General features: G+C 42.3%; 1 protein-coding gene across 2 annotated transcripts; it reads left to right on the plus strand.

Annotated features, from left to right (window-relative positions):
• The first annotated feature begins 1,529 nt into the window (after window positions 1–1,529).
• VPS18 (VPS18 core subunit of CORVET and HOPS complexes) lies at window positions 1,530–15,811 on the plus strand. 2 transcript variants are annotated; one of them, XM_048948772.1, is made up of 5 exons: window positions 1,530–1,974; window positions 6,078–6,219; window positions 6,405–6,496; window positions 7,029–8,899; window positions 9,635–15,811. In XM_048948772.1, exons 2-5 carry the CDS (start codon window positions 6,191–6,193, stop codon window positions 10,361–10,363), a joined length of 2,721 nt encoding a protein of 906 aa, XP_048804729.1. In that variant the 5' UTR covers window positions 1,530–1,974; window positions 6,078–6,190; the 3' UTR covers window positions 10,364–15,811. The 2 variants fall into 2 exon arrangements, with proteins under 2 accessions (XP_048804729.1, XP_048804728.1); XM_048948771.1 differs by lacking the exon at window positions 1,530–1,974 and adding an exon at window positions 1,981–2,123.
• The last annotated feature ends 596 nt before the right edge of the window (window positions 15,812–16,407 follow it).

The following is a 16,407-nucleotide window of genomic DNA, read 5'->3' on the forward strand; positions in this document are numbered from 1 at the left end:
AATAGGACAAAGGTTTCTCATGAGGTATCAGTCCTAACTGAGGCTGGTATCTGCCAAAATGGGAAAGAAAATCTCTTCTACTTCTGGACCTGATCAAGAAAAAAAAGATTACAAAAATATGACCTGATGTACGCTTTGAAAGGAAATACTCATTATAGCTGAATGCTGAGAAATTTGTGCACAAGTTTCAGTTAAGCCTAATGACCAGTTACATTTTGAGATGGTTCATTTTCCCCTTATGTAAAAAACTTTTAGTTTCCTACTGCCAGAAGTGACTAAAAAGGCAAAATTATAAGCATCATTGTTCAAAGCAAGAGAGAAGACCTCACCTGAAATGAGAGGTCAAACTATATTCTACAGAAAATGATGGCTAGTGTGCTCCAGGAAACTGGAGGAGAAAGTCAACAAGATGTCGGTCTGGTAAATCTTGGGTTAGGTAAATCAGAGTGAAATCAAAGCTTTGACTTGACTTTTGCAATGGAAGTTAATGCCAAATGGGAGGATTATTTACTCTACAAGACAATGTTTGAGCAAGAACAAATGGAGTCAGACTAGCCATGGCTTACATTAGACTAGAAATCAGAGTTCAAAATCATGCACACAGTCAGTATTTGAGGCAGGTATGGGCTGGAGCAGTTGCAGAAGAATACCCACGCTTTCAGACAAAGCTTGATAGGAATAGAGAAAAAGCTGTATGATGTGGTATCTGCCAGAGTGGGATAATGGATCTGATACTCCACCGTATCTCTTCCTAGCTCATTTTCCTAAACCTAATGCAATTTGTGTGTACTTTCAGAGAAGGAGAATGAGAATGCTTGCTGTTTAAGATGATAAGGATGATTGGAGAGCAAAGGAATGTGGTTTTGTTGTTTTGGTTCAGAGCTGCCACACAAAGATGGTAAACAGCAGAGGCTGGAGCTAGGTGTGGGCTCCTGCTGGTGCTTGCAAGCTGGCGGTTAGGAAGAGGCACCGTGTGCTTGAACAGAGCAAGGCAGAGGTGACCTCACAGAACTGTGCCACAGGAGCATCTGGGAGCCAAGCAAGTGTGGGAGCTGTGTGTCTATCTCTGTACCATGCAGGAGGCCTGAGGCAGAGTACTCTGGTTAGGAGCTCTGGTTTTTGTGAGTGGGATTTGCAGAAGAAAGGCAGAGGAGGGGGAGACAGAACTGTGTTAGCATGTGCAAAGAGCAACCATGTACCATTGCTGCTGGTGGTGCCAGTCATTGCCAGCTGACATGCGAGTGGAGGAGTGGAGCGTGGCTACTGCCTGTCCTGCAGCAGCTGTGTGTCACAAGCTGTCCTGTAATGCGGTACAAGGTTTCTCTCTTTCTGCCAGGGAGCACTTTGAATACTACACTTTAATTCAGAGTATATAGCTTACATATCATATGTACACATACATGTTGTCATTTTATTTAAGATGAAGCCCAAAAGCGTCCTATAAGAATTTAACTTTTTGTTGATGCCGTTGTTACAAATGCTGCCACCTTAAGCTACAGGGTAAATACCAATTGCCGACGTAACCAGAGCAAAACTCGATCTCTGAGGCATTATTCAGTGACGCAGCATGTGGAACCAATGTGCTTGTGATAAACTCGCAGAGCAAATCCAGCTCAACTCAGGGACAGCCCCACCACACGCTTTGCTGCAGTCACTGCTCAGCTAGAAGGAAAAACCGCGCTAGAGAAAAGTCACGAGGTGTCTGTAGAGCAGCGCGTATACACAGCCATTAGATGCATTTGCAGCTGAAGTAAAATAGGTTGGTACATTCATGATTTACGAAGTGCGCAGCCTGCAAACAGCTCCCAGCATCGGGCACAAACTCATTAGCGGTAACGGCCCCGCGGCCGCCATGTTACGGCAGCATTAGCCCGCCCCTCACGGCAGCCTCCACCTCGCGCCCCGGGAGGGGCGGGGCCCACGGCCGCGGAGCAGGCGCGGTGCGCCACCTTACGGTCACGTGACGCGGGTCAGGTGAGCGTTGGCGGAAGCGATCGGCGCGGGGTTCGGGTGCCGGGAGCGGCTGGGCGCCATGGCTTCCATTCTGGATGAGTACGAGGACTCCCTGTATCGTTCCGCCTCCGTGCAGCAGAGCCGCGCCAGCGTGGGCATCCCGCACTCCGGTGAGCGCCGGCGGCGCCCCTAGGCTCCTCCCCGGGTGACGGGCAGGCCCCAGTCCCGGCTGAGGAGCGGAGAGTCAGAGGCCTGCTCCCACCGTGTGCTGTGCGGGGTGCTACGGTGGGGAGAGGGGGAGACGAGGTGGCAGGCTGGGGCAGGGAGTGGGGCGTGGCAGGCTGCGGGAGTGCTTTCAGTGATTGTGCTTTCAGGTACGTTGCTAACTTTGTGCTGCAGCGTTTGGCTGCCCCTTCTGTCATTTACTGTATGAAATGTTTCAGCGCGAGGGATGCTGGTTTTCTGATGAAGCTTGAGGGTGATACGTGTAGTCTTAGCAAAACTTAGGGGCTGCTTGGCTACGGGAGGGCTTTGTAAGGCCTTACACATGTGTGCCAGGAAGCAGTGTGTGGTGAAAACACGTGTGTGTGGCATGCCATACCTCTGTAGATGTGAATCATGACCACTCCTCAGCACTACTCAGTTCAAGGCTGTGGTAGCTGACAGGGATCGTTTAGCTTTCATTTTGGTCCTTATCAAGGAACCTTGCTGTTACAGCCACAATATTCTGGCTGTATGCTCTTCAAGAAGGTGTGCACTCAACATAAAGATGTGATCACCAATGGGTTATTTCTTTCATACATGAAAAAGCAAGTATTTGTCTTGCTAGATTTGAGGTGTGTTCATCAGGCTCAATAACAGTTCTCCATCAGATGCCATCTCACAATGCCACACTGAGTACTGAGTGAGAAATGTTGACTGTGAGGAGATTTTGGTCTACCTGGTATTGTCATTGTGGCAGCAGCTGCTGTGCAGCACTGGCATACAAGAGGTATATGCTTACAGATGCAGGCACATTCTTTTAAGCTTTTTCCTCATGCAGTGTAGCTCGCTGTTAGCCTTTGGGGAAGCTGAGTTGTAAGGTTTGTATATGTGTTGAGAATTGATAAACTGCCATGTTCTTTATGCTATATAGAATAACTGCACAGATAGAATTACTCCGAGTCTACATGCTGAAGTAGGCTTGTTCCTCCTGTTTGTTTTAACATGCATTACGTTACTTTGCTCTGTAGTATTACATAAAGAATGACTGACCCCAAAAGGTGTTAAGCAAAGTAGTGCTGGGACAAGCTGCCAACAGAAAATACATTTGCAAGGACTCAGCTTTTCTTCTTGCTGCAATATTCTCTTTGGTCATGACTGTCTCACAGTTGAGAAATCTGCCTGCTTGCTGACAAATGATTTTGACAAAGGAAGTTCTGGAAACGGCTAAATTGCAAAGGTGCAATCCAATAAGGATGATAGTCATTCTTAGATTACTGTGCTGATTTGGAACAAAACATGGACTGGTAGAAGCTGTGGGCAAGCTGAAGTTTATGTTAATTGACTTTGGAAGAATTGCATATGAATAGTTAACTTCTCAGAGCATTCCTTAAAGTTAGGTTAGAAATCTTGGAAGAACTTAAAATTTATTCCCTTGTTTCAGTTAGTTGTTCCCAGTGCTTGGAAACAGCTACTGTTTCTCAAAGCTGTACATTCTGTTGCAGACCTCAAGTACAGCCTGCGGTGTAAACTTTAGGTAGTCCGGTTTCAGCGTGGAAAGAACTATTTTGATCTGCTGGATATGACTGAAGTTGGTGAACTTAAATCTTTGAACAGATTCAAAACTCTCAGGAAAAGCGCAAGCTTTCCCAGAAGTCAGGATGGGGAAACACTGCAGTAGAATTTCACCTGAACACAGAAGGGACGTTGGGGTCAGGATGGAGGAAGGGGACCTTCTGAATGGAATGTATGTTACACAACAGATATTTCCTCCATGTGGAGAATTGTAAGCTGGAGAAGTGTCCTTGTCCTGTTATGGACAGTAGTTAAAATTATGATGGTGATGATGATGATGCTGTAGTTGTTATTCCTGTAATGGGTATAGCCTTGAAATCAGTGCATTCATAATGACAAGTTTAAGCCATGACATTGCAGCTCCTTAATCTGAATTAAAGAACATATGTTTTACTTTTGTTTGGCTAAAAATAGAGGAATGCATGTTTGTGTAATTGGATGATGTTTAAGCAAGGATCGATGTGTGGGAAAATCTGTGCTGAGCAAAAGGCTGCCTACTTGGATTGTGGTTGCTTTGTTCCTGCATATCTGTCTTGCATTTAAGGCAAGAAGCCTTCAATGATCCACAGCTGGCCTGCTATTGAGGCACAGGTGAGGAGAAGCCATTCCAAACAAAGGAATCATGATACTAGCAAGTGGCTTTCAACTACTATGCAAACCTTTTTAACAAAGCTGAAATTAGAGTTTTTCAGGATAATCTGGGTGAGGCTGTAGGTATTGGATATGCTTTAGAGAAGTGTCTTCGAGTTTATTGGGCCTGTGCTCTTCAGAATGAGGGAAGTCAGTTTCCCCTGAGAATTCCCCTTAAGTTCCTCAAATTCAGGTTTATTTTCTTGGCTTACATCTTTCTGGGTAGCTAATTTCATGAATGGCTTTAACTTGCCATAGCTCTTGTTTATTTTATTTTATTTCTTTTAATCTTCCTGTCCAAACTAACTGCTGCATGGATCTGCTTGCTTTAGAAATCCTTCACTTGCTCATGGAGCAAGGCAGAAGAGCTAACCTCAATATATCAAGTCTGTCTGGCTTTCTAGCTTGAGGTAGTGTGATCGAACAGATCCTGTGCTGTTTTCTTTGTCGGAGGGTTATGTAAGACTTTGTGCGTATGGGAATTGTCAGTCAGTGGGAAAACTTGTCTCAAGGGACAGATGTGGATGCAATTTTGTGATAAAATCTGTTTGTGAATGTACAGATGTTCCAGGATTCTGTGATGATTATCATCACTTGGCTTCAGTTTTATATGAACGCCTGAACGCCTTCATATTTTACAGTTCACTGCCGTATCTGAGATCTTTGTAGTGTTTCACTTCATCGTAGGAGGCTGATAAAGGGCATTTGCACAGGCCATGTCATTCTATTTCTGAAGAAGGACAAGTCCCATATTTTTGGGTTCAGAGGTCTATTTGTCTTCAATGAAAATTAAATCTGTTGTACTACTTCTCGGTACCCCTTTGCCGTTACAGCTCACCTGTCTTTAAACATTCTGTTTGTTACCTGCTATTCCTATGGCTAAGCCTTTGCCTTTGTTGTAGCCAAAGGAGCCAGTCTTGCCCATCTACACTGAAGACCATAAGAATTTATTATTTTTTTTTTTAAACAATAGGTTTTTGAGTAGTTTATTTAATAATTTAACATATTTCTCCACAAGTACGTCAATTTCTTCAGGTCAGACCTTCACCTATCTTTGCCTCTCCCAGCTAGGTCTCCTCCATATGGAACTCCTTAACGTGCCTCATGCTGGATATTATGTTTCCCAAGCTAGTTGGGACTCAGCTGACTAGCTGAATTCTTAATCAGTTGCACAGGTTCCCTTGTGCTGGTTATATTCCTAATTTCAGTTCATTGATGTGGAAGTTTTGCTTCGTCAGGCTGAAAATGCAGTGTGTATCCTGCAAAGTAGCCATGTCTGAGCAAACTTCAACCTCAACTCTAAACTTCATCAGGCATTTCTTAGAATTTGGATATGGTCCTCAGATCCTTTGGAAAACCAGGTAAACCTGGCTGTATTGTAGGATTTGGTTTGAAAAAGTAAACAGTCTGAATATGTTTTGACTCATCAAACAGTTGATGCCAGGGCTGGAATTCTTTGTGATGAGCTTTCAGTTCTGAGACAAGACAGTGGAGTGTATTACTACTTTCCAGTTACACATCTGTGTGAGGGCTGCTCTCAGTGTTGATGTTCCATGGAGCAAACTCCCTTCATACTAAAACACAGAGAAGGCAATGGTCACACTGTCTTTCTAGACTAGAGTCTGATGTAGGTTGTCATGGTGTTTTTTTGGTTTTGTTTTTTTTTGGTCTTGTTCAAGTACTCATGTTTGTTTGTTTTTTTTTCTTTTCTTCTCCAGGATTTGTGAATGCACGACTGGAAAAGGAAACACCAATATTTAACAAGCAAAGGATTGATTTTGCTCCTCCAGAGAAAATTAACAGCTTGGTGGTCTCCTCTAACCAGCTCTGTATGAGCCTTGGCAAAGACACCCTTCTCAGGTAATGCTGTTGGTGACCTGAAGTTATTGCTTGTTTTCATCTTTTTTTTTTTTTTTTTTTTAAAGTTGCTAGAGATCTGTTAATTAGAAGAAACGGTAAGCCATGAACCTGCATATATTGAAAACAATAAGTTAAGCTCATATGAACTTTGATTGGCAGCACACATTCATGTTTTGTCTTTGCAGGATTGATCTTGGGAAGCCAGATGAACCTAATCAAGTGGAGTTGGGACGCAAAGATGAAGCCAAAGTCTACAAGATGTTTTTGGACCACACAGGTGAGACAATGGGCTGCGTATATTTACAGATGATGGCTGGCAGCAGAGGCAATTGAACATATTGGTACTGTGAATATGGCAGACAAGTGGTTCTCATGGAACTCATTGCTTTGTGCTATGTGTGTACACATAAGAATTTTTTAAAATGAACCGTAAAACATCTGTAGCTCATTGTAGCCTTGACTGATTGAAAAAACTAACAAAGCACAAGCTTGAGAAGTGATTCTCATAAGTATCACTAGCTGCCAGGGATAGGAGAGAACTCTGAGAAATGTTTGTCCTTAGAACGGTTACTAAATTGGAAGAATACCTTTCAACTGAAACATCTGAGATTAGCAACTCTAGTTTGCAACGGATGGACTACTGTTTCCATTATGGAAATCCCCCACGTTTTCATGAATGGGGGAAAATTCCTGGATTAGTATGTTGATACTAGTGCTTATCTAGTGTAAGGCTGAGAAGCCTCAGGAATTTGGCTTGCTTAGGCACAGTGTAAATTTGTTCTCTCCTTGTGCCCCTCTCCTTTTGACAGGCTCTCATCTCCTGATTGCTTTGAACACTAGTGAATGCCTTTACCTGAACAGAAGTGTTCAGAAAGTACGAGCACTCTCCCGCTGGAAAGGCCACTTGATTGAAAGCGTGGGCTGGAACAAATTTCTTGGTACAGAGACCAACACTGGACCTATCCTGGTGGGAACAGCCCAGGGGCAAATTTATGAAGCTGAAATATCTGTCAGCGAGGGAAGCCTCTTCGGCACTAATCCTGACCAGTACTTCCGACTGGTCTACACTCTGGAGGAGGAATCGGGATCTGCACCTGTCTGCTGCTTGGAGATTGAACGAGGGATAGAAGGGAAATTTTTTATTATAGCAACCACTCGAAAGAGACTTTTCCAGTTTGTTGGCAAAGTGCCTGAAGGTACAGAGCAGCAAGGCTTTGGCTCCATATTTGCTATGCACGCTGACCACTTGCCCAGCTTCAGAGAGTTTCCAGCCAGCTTTGGATTCAGTGAGATAGCCTTTTATACTCCAAAACTGCGCTCCAGCCCACGCTCCTTTGCCTGGATGATGGGAAATGGTGTTTTATATGGTACATTGGATTATAGCCGTCCCGATTCGATTTTGAGTGATGAACGGGTCTGGGTTTATCCTTCTGATATTGATGTAACTGTGAACAAGCCAATATCCATTGTGCTCACCCAGTTCCACTTTCTGTTGCTGCTGCCTGATCGGGTGATGGCTGTATGCACGCTGAATGAGCAAGTGGTTTTTCAAGATCTGTTCTTGGAGAAGTTTGGCACGTTGACACGCATGATCAAAGATCCTATGGTCCAGCAGATCTGGATCCACACTGAGAAAGTTGTGTTCCGCTATCATGTCCAGCGGGAATCTAGAGATGTGTGGAAAATGTATATGAATATGAACAAATTTGATTTAGCCAAAGAATATTGTAAAGACCGTCCAGAGTGCCTAGATATTGTGCTGGCAAAAGAAGCAGAACACTGCTTCCAAAACAAGAGGTATCTAGACAGTGCCAAGTGTTATGCACTGACTCAGAACTATTTTGAGGAAATTGCCCTTAAGTTCATTGAAGCCAAGCAAGAAGAGGCCCTGATGGAGTTTCTGATTAAGAAGTTAAATAACCTAAAGCATTCTGAGAAGACACAGACCACTCTGCTGACCACGTGGCTAACAGAGCTGTATCTGAACTGGCTAGGTATACTGGAAGGAGATCCCTCACAGCGGAATCTCTATTTGGATACACGGGAGAAGTTTCGCACCTTCCTGAGCAGCCCGAAGAACAAAGACTGTTTATTTAATAACCGGGCATCTATTTATGAGCTTTTGGCAAGCCATGGGGACACAGAGCACATGGTCTATTTTGCAGTCATCATGCAGGACTATGAGCGAGTAGTAGCTCACCACTGCCAGCACGATGAGTACGATGAAGCTCTAAATGTGCTGTCCAGGCACAGAGATGAGAAGCTGTTCTACAAGTTCTCTCCGGTCCTCATCCAGCATATTCCCAAGAAAGTGGTTGATGCTTGGATTTCTATGGGCTCTAGACTGGATGCCAGGAACCTTATTCCAGCTCTTGTTAACTATAGCCAGAGTGCCAGTACTCAGCAGATCAATGAAGCCATTAGATACATGGAGTTCTGTGTATATCAGTTGGAGGAAACCCAGCAAGCTATTCACAACTACCTGCTGTCTCTCTATGCTTTGTGTCGGCCAGATTCATTGCTGTCATACCTGGAACAAGCAGGAACCAACCCAAACAGAATCCACTATGACCTGAAGTATGCACTGCGCCTATGTGCAGAGCATGGGCACCATCATGCATGTGTCCATATTTATAAAGTGATGGAATTATATGAGGAAGCTGTGGATCTTGCGTTACAGGTACGTGTGTCCATGCATGCATGCTGTGAGATATGGGAACTTACTTCAAGTTATCATGAAGAACCAAGCATTGAGAAGTGAACACCCGTCAATATTGGAGCTGGGCGGATAAGTATAGGAGGAAAGACTTTCAACTTCTGAGCTTTCGTGATTGTTTTAGGTAGACAACTGACTTTAACAAGTTGCAGTTGAGAGCGTGAGCGTGGGAGATACAAACAAGAATATGATCTGTCTTAACCCTAGTCTCTAACACAAAGTAAAGTGTCTGCGTTTATTCAAGGTGTGCATAGCGACTCTTCAGGATTCTATTAACTTCCTATTCCTAGCTGTAGTAATTATCAGAGGAATGCGTTTGTTAGCTTAGGCTGACCTTCAGGGAGGTGTTTGAGTTCACTCCAGAGACATAGCTATATCTTCATTGAAATGTGTGGCCAGCAAAGACAACATATCATAGATTTACCCTTATTGTAGTTCTGGGCTTTGTTCTCTGCTGGGTAGCGAGGAAATTTTCCAGCTGGAGGAATACTGGATGAGTGGAGAGAATGTGTATGCCATGTAAATAGCAGGCCAGGCCAGTATTGCTGCCTTAGGCAGCAATAGCAATAGGGGTTTTTTGGTTTTTTTTTTTTTTTTTTTTTTTTTTTGTAAGTACCTGCTGTAATGGAAGCATTGAATGGTGGATAAACAAAGAAGAATGCTTGCTTGACTCAATTTCCTTGTCTGTTCACCTTCTAGGTGGATGTTGATCTTGCCAAGTCCTGTGCAGATCTCCCTGAAGATGATGAGGAACTCCGGAAGAAGCTCTGGTTGAAGATTGCTCGCCATGTTGTTCAGGAAGAGAAGGATGTCAAGAAGGCAATGGCCTGCCTCTCCAGCTGTGCCCTGCTGAAGATTGAAGATGTCCTGCCATTTTTTCCAGACTTTGTCACTATTGACCATTTCAAGGAGGCTATCTGTAACTCCCTGGAGGACTACAACAAGCACATTGAGGAGCTGAAGAGGGAGATGGAGGAAGCCACGCAGAGTGCCAAGAGAATCCGAGAGGACATCCAGGAAATGAGAAATAAGTATGGCTCTGTTGAGCCTCAGGAAAAATGTGCTGCTTGTGACTTTCCTCTTCTAAACCGCCCATTTTACCTTTTCCTTTGTGGCCACATGTTTCATTATGACTGTCTTCTTCAAGCAGTTTTTCCAAACCTTCCTGCCTATAAGCAGGCAAAACTGGAAGATCTTCAGAAGAAGCTGGCAGCTACCAGTCAGCCTTCCAAGGGCCACCATCGTCCCAAGGATGCAGATACTGCTAGTCTGGGGAAGGGGCAGCAGAGCCGGGAACAGATCAAAGCTGACATTGATGATATTGTGGCAGCTGAATGTGTGTACTGTGGTGAGCTGATGATCCGCTCCATTGACAAACCTTTTATTGATCCTCAGAAGTACGAAGAGGAGATGCAGAGCTGGCTGTAGTTCTCCAAATCTGTAACTGTCATTATACCAGAGAGGTTTTGTTCACAACTTGTAAAGCTTCTGTGGTGGAAGTAAAATCTCCAGAAATGGGAACAGAGTGGCTTCTGTGGAACTCTTAAGGAAAGAGAAATGGGGTCTTGTCATCAGGATTATAGTAAACTAATCTTGAAAAAAGTGGAGATACAGCTATTGCTGTCTTAAGAACTCAAAAAGCAATTAGAGCTAATCTACTGGATTTTTGTTTTAGCACATGTTTGCTGTTTGCAATTTTGAGGTTCTCAGTGTGAAACTAATGGTGTGCCTTGTTGCCCAGAAGGAACTGGGGACAGCCTGTGGTTTCTCTTCACTGTTGTGTTGTATCTGTTTTGGCAAACACGCACTTCAATTGAAGGCAGTGAGGAACACTAAACAGTGTAGTCTTCATTCATCACTTCCAATGCTAGAATTGCCTTTGGTTTTCTTTTTTTGCTGAGTCTATAGCCACTTATGCTGAGAGAACATGAAAGGAGAAGTGCTCTTGCACATATATTTTGTAAACGTTGTGCTACACAAATACATGTTTCTACACAACGTAGTATAAGAGTGTGTATAATTTTCAAGCAGATGTCTCAGCGTACAGTTTAGTCATTTGACTGCAGTTCTCGTTCCCACAAGCTTTGTGATCAAGCCCATGCATTTTAATTTTCTCTGGGGGCTTTACTGCTTTTTCTAATAATGGTTCTTAGTTTGTTTACACCTTCATCCCACTTCCACTTTGACTTCCTTTGTATAGTGGATCTTGTTTTCGTCTCCACCCCAAACCAGTGTTCCAGACAAGTAAGAACACTGCCCAGTTGTATTGCTGTGCTCTGGTCCTCTTCAGGCAGCCCTTGAGCACTGGAATAGAGATGTAGTCATAGATTACCTCAAGGACAGACTACAGAAAACTCTTAACTGGTAAAAGAAAATTTGCTCTCCTTGCTGGGTAGCCAGCAATCTTCTGCCTTCTTGGCAGCATTTGATACTTTCTGGGAATGGCTGCAAGTCGGTGTTTCTGTCTATTGCTTTAATTTGGAAAATTCTTCCCAGAATTGTCCACTGCACTGTGGGCAAGGGGACAAAAAGAAAATTCTCCAGCAGTTAGTCTGGGTTCCTTGTTTCACTACTGGAGAAACTGAAGTTTTAATGAAGTTCTGCTGGTTGTGGCTGAATTGCAAAATTAGCAGAATTGATCTAAGTTAAAAGTGATGATTCTTTTAAGTCAAGCAATAATATTGTCCTCTGAAAACCTCTTCTGTTCTTTCACAAGCCTGTGCTTGGCTTGAGCACTTGCCTCAAGTCCTATTCATAGGATCATAGAACTAGGTCTTTTGCTTCATTACAAGGGAATATAGATTGGTTTTCTTGAGGAGTTGACTTAAGAATTTTGATAACCATTCATAGCTTCAGAAGACCATTCATGCATTTGTTGTTGGGAGCTTCAGCCTGTAATGAGTGTGTTTTGACTGTGCAAAGTAAGTAATGAAAAGCAGAGCCGAAGTGGGGAGACCTGAGGTGGCTACTTTTCTGCCTTTTCAGAGAAACATCAGTTGCAGCTTATTCTGGTGGAGAGAGTAATTTAGAGTTACCTATTTTCTTTAGGACATTCTTTATGTTTGTTCTGTCTCTTTACTTTTTGGTGTTACAGCATGCTTGCCTGGTATATTAAAAGTGTTATCCTTACATTCCTTCCCTATTAGTGCAGCAGGTTTGTTACAATGTTAGGTAAATGTTTCTGTTTTTCTCTAACGAGGAAAAATATTTTTTGCTTACAGACCATTCCAAGGGAATCTGGTCTGTAGGATTAAAAGTCACAAGTCTCTGCCTAAGATGGGTTTGTAGGGGAAAGTACCTCAAAAACCCACTCGTTTCAGTCTTAGGTATTCATACATCTCAGTTAACAAAACTAAAACTACATTATTTTTTTTAATGGCCAGTATGCTGTATTCTCTGAGGGCTCTAGGCTTCTTCAGTAGGTACGCATACCACAAATGTAATGCTTCCTCACCACTGTTAATTGAAAATCTTCTAAGTTATTTTCTATTGAGGCTGTGGAAATTGTTACTGCCTGAAAAGACTCCAGCAGTGGTTAAATGACCAGTGTCAGTAGTGTAGGAACCTATATAAAGATACCTTCTGAGCTTTCCTTAAACTGTCGCATACTTCCAAAGTTTTGGTAAGTTCACACTTATGTTTCGTGGCAACTTTGCAGTACATCTCCCTGAAAATGAGGTGTTTTTTGGGGAGGGCAGATGGAAGCAAACTGTTTACTGTTCTCCAATAAACCCAGTCTGCAAGATCTCTTCCTCTGTGCTTTCAGAACAGCGTTTTGATCTTTTCTCCTTGTAGTTTCAGCACAGTTGTGGTTTTTGAAGTCCTTTGTATTTATTTATTTTTGTTCAACTGTGAATGAACCATATACCGGCTGTTACAAACAACATGTTTTTGAGTCTTTTTCTTGTCTGTGTAAGTAATCTCTGTCATTTAATTTAATCCAGGTAGAGAAGAGAGTAACCAAAAGGGTGGATGGGAGCCCAAGCCCTGTTTAATATGAGTAAACTTCTGTAGATAGATTTGTGCTGAAGAAATTTAGGCCTTACCTGCACAGCTAAAGTAAACATGCCCGTTATCTCGCCTCAACATCAAGCAAGTAACTGAAGAAATGCTGCAATCATAGGAGACAGCAGTGAATGTGTATTATGGGAAAACTTGTGAAGAATTTCAGATACGCTTGCTGTTGACCTATCAAGTCAGGAGCACATCAATAAAATTCGGAGCTGTGTGGGTTGTCTTATTACTAAAAGTAAGTGACTGGGCTGGAAATATAATAAGGCAGGTTCTTAGCAAGCCACTAGATGTCATTGCTGTCCATTTAAATGCTTAGACTTGCTGCAGACAAGCTAAAGCTTGAAAAGTATGTTACACAACAGAGAGGAAACTATTCAGATTCTCAGTGCCTTCTATGTCAGAAAGGAGCCAGACCTGTAAGGTAGTTTCTGGAGGCAAAGATGCTATAAAGAATTATCTCTAGCTAAAAGGAAACTTTATTTCACAGTTCACTTTCAGGTATCAAAAGCTTTTCTTCTCAGTTAAGTGGTATTTTTTTTTTTTACACTCTTGTTTAATTGCATTCCAATGTAAGTTCCTCCGGAGACTAGCAGCTCACTTTGTCTCTTGAAGTGGCATTTGGTGGCCTAGGATCTGGCCGTTACCTCTGCTACTTGTCCTAGTGGCAGAGATAGTAGAAGTAAATGTGAGGCAGCTCTTTCATTGCTAGATTTTACACATGGTCTTTATTAAAAGCACCATTACAGCTGGGTGTGTTAGTGTTTGGGTGAGGCACTGAGCAGTGTGACCAGAGATGTTAGTGTTTGTTTCTCAGTGTGTCTCTGAGTTACAGGGTCATCATCTCAATATAGGAGTAGGAACATCCTGTATGCCATCAAAATTAGATGTCATTTTATTCAGAAATCATCTATTAACATTTACTTCTTTGAAAGGCAAGTTCAAATTAAGTATAATGACTTGCCTCTGTCAGTGTATAGACTATGTTTACAAATGCAAATACTTCTAGTGAGAGTTCGTGGGAAATCTCTCCATTAGGTCCTTGTACCACTTAATTCAACAATCCTGTACTGATCTGTGGAAAGATAGACTGCAAGTGGGCTTCTTCCTTGCCTTGAGTGTGATGAGTTGAAATTTGAGGTTTGAAATATCCAGGACTTATGGACTTAGGGGTTTTGTTTTTTCAGTTGGACTCAATCTTCTTCTTCAGAATAGATGGAGAGCCATGCAATTCACTATGGTAAGTCTGGTGTTTGTGACAGAACCTTAAGGCATCCTCAAAGCAGGGAGATGCTGGCTAGAATCTTCTGTTCCACCTCTTGTACACCAAGGTGGGAGGAATGTCCTGGAAGTTAGAGGGAATAGAGATACGGTTTGGTTAAGCTTTATGTATTTGCCTGACTTCAGAGAAGACTTCTAATTGGAACTGTGGGAATTAATGGATCTGTAATTTTCATTCTGAGGTCTTGAAGAAAAAGCTTGTCTTCTGTTCAAAAGAAACATCAACATTTTAGTAAATTTGTAGAGCTTGAGACTTAAAAAGCATTCCTGTAATATTTTCTTTTTATTTGCTGTGAGTTTAGGACTCTGTTCATGCCCCATGTAGACTTCATACCCTCAGAGCCTTCTAGGAGTTAAGGTTTGTGCCCTTATTGTGATTTTGGAGACTCATAATGTTCCTCCCTCAAGCAAACTGACCTGCAGCTGCTTTCAGGTGGAAAAAGAGAGAGAAGAGATTAAACAAATTTTAGATCTATCAGTTGAAACTGGTTGGGATGGAGAGAAAGAAGCACTGAACTGAGCGTTTTTTGTGATGCCTGGAGGTGCTCGAGAAAGGTTGTTCTGATAACATTCCTTGCTTAGGAGCAAGGAAGATACAGGAGCACTCTAAGATTGTACGTTTAGCTGACTAGAAATCCTAACTATCAAATCCTCTTCCTCTTAAAGAGGATTTGCTACAGCCTTTTGTTTGTTAAACTGTTTGTTTGCTTCATTTATAATAGAATAGTACTGGTGGAGGCATCTGCAGTGAAAATGCCCAGGAGGATGTGAGCAGTCACAGCCTACTCCTTATTTTGTGTGTTATATATTGTTCTTTGTAGGTAGCAGCTAATATGAAAAAGATTGACGAATGGTTTGGTATCCAAAAGCAGGTATTCTCCACTCTGTGCAGTTGAAGTCCAAGTGCCAGTCACTTGACATGGGATGTGCTTTTTGGATCACAGCATGAGCTTGATGGCTGTTGGACTTTGCTTAAGCAGGTATCTCTGTTTTCCGATTAGTTACTCAGCAGTCTTTTTTTCATTTCTGCATGTACATACTAAATAGATTTTCTAATAAATGTTTACTACAGATCTGGGGTCAAAAAGCTTTTCTTATCTGTAGTTTTTTGTTTTTGTTGTTGCTTTTGTTTCTTCTATGGCACACAAGGCGCACAATGTGGTTTTCTTAGAGAGTAGATCTAACATTTTTCGATCTCTAATGTTTCACCTTTTTCCCTTTTCTCACAGAGGTGTGTTTTCATTGGGCCAGGACTTCTGGGTTAATTAGGAACGTTATGAAGAGGAATGTGATGGTTGCTGTATTCGTTTTTTAGGACTTCTCCTTATAGACCAGGTTGTGAAAGTTATTAGAAGCTGCTGTTTTTTGATGGCTGCTGTTTTTCATTCAGATGAACAATTCTGGTAAGAGCCAACAAAAGCCTATGAAGATGCAGGTAGTCAGATTTTTTTTATGTTTGGCTAATTAACATGGTCCTTGCAAAATATTCTTCTAGTTTTCCTCATACTGCAGAGTTATCATTTAGCTCTGCATCAATATGTATAACTGGTCTGTTGGTAAAATAAAATAATCCTCCCAAGCATAGCTGAACAGTATGTTGCCATCCTTGATAATAGGGCCACTAACAGCTCGTGCTGTTTGGGAAGACCGCACAGAATGTTGCTGGACAAGGAGGAAGCTGGTAGTCAAGGCTTACTCTCCTCAGTGTCCCAATTCTTTGTTTAATACTTGCCTGTGTGACACGGCATGGCTGTCTCAGAGTGACATCTGCATTTGTGTTACGGTGGTACATTCTGCTGAGCAGCCCTTTTTGGGAGAAAAGCACTTCCTTATGTTCTACAGTCTGTTTCAAACATTTGCCTGCTTTCCTGGTTAATGAGACTGCAATGACTGGAACTATGACATCTTTCTGCTATGTCCCTCTGGAAGATGGTTTGTGGTAATCCTGTGTACGTGCTTCAAGGACTTGCAGTGGTAGGGATTCCAAAGCTAAAACAACAACAACAAAAAAGTATCACAGGAAATGTCTAATGAAAGTGGAAAATTCAGAAACTTGTTCCATAATAGGCAGCGTTTGTTTTCATTCTGTTGTTTTCATTCAGTACTTAGCAAGAAAGTAAGAATAAACTGTAAAGTAACTTTTCATTCATCTCAGACTTCTCTGAGATGATGACAGTTCC

Source organism: Lagopus muta, chromosome 6, assembly GCF_023343835.1.
Source record: "Lagopus muta isolate bLagMut1 chromosome 6, bLagMut1 primary, whole genome shotgun sequence".
Lineage (NCBI taxonomy): Eukaryota > Metazoa > Chordata > Aves > Galliformes > Phasianidae > Lagopus > Lagopus muta.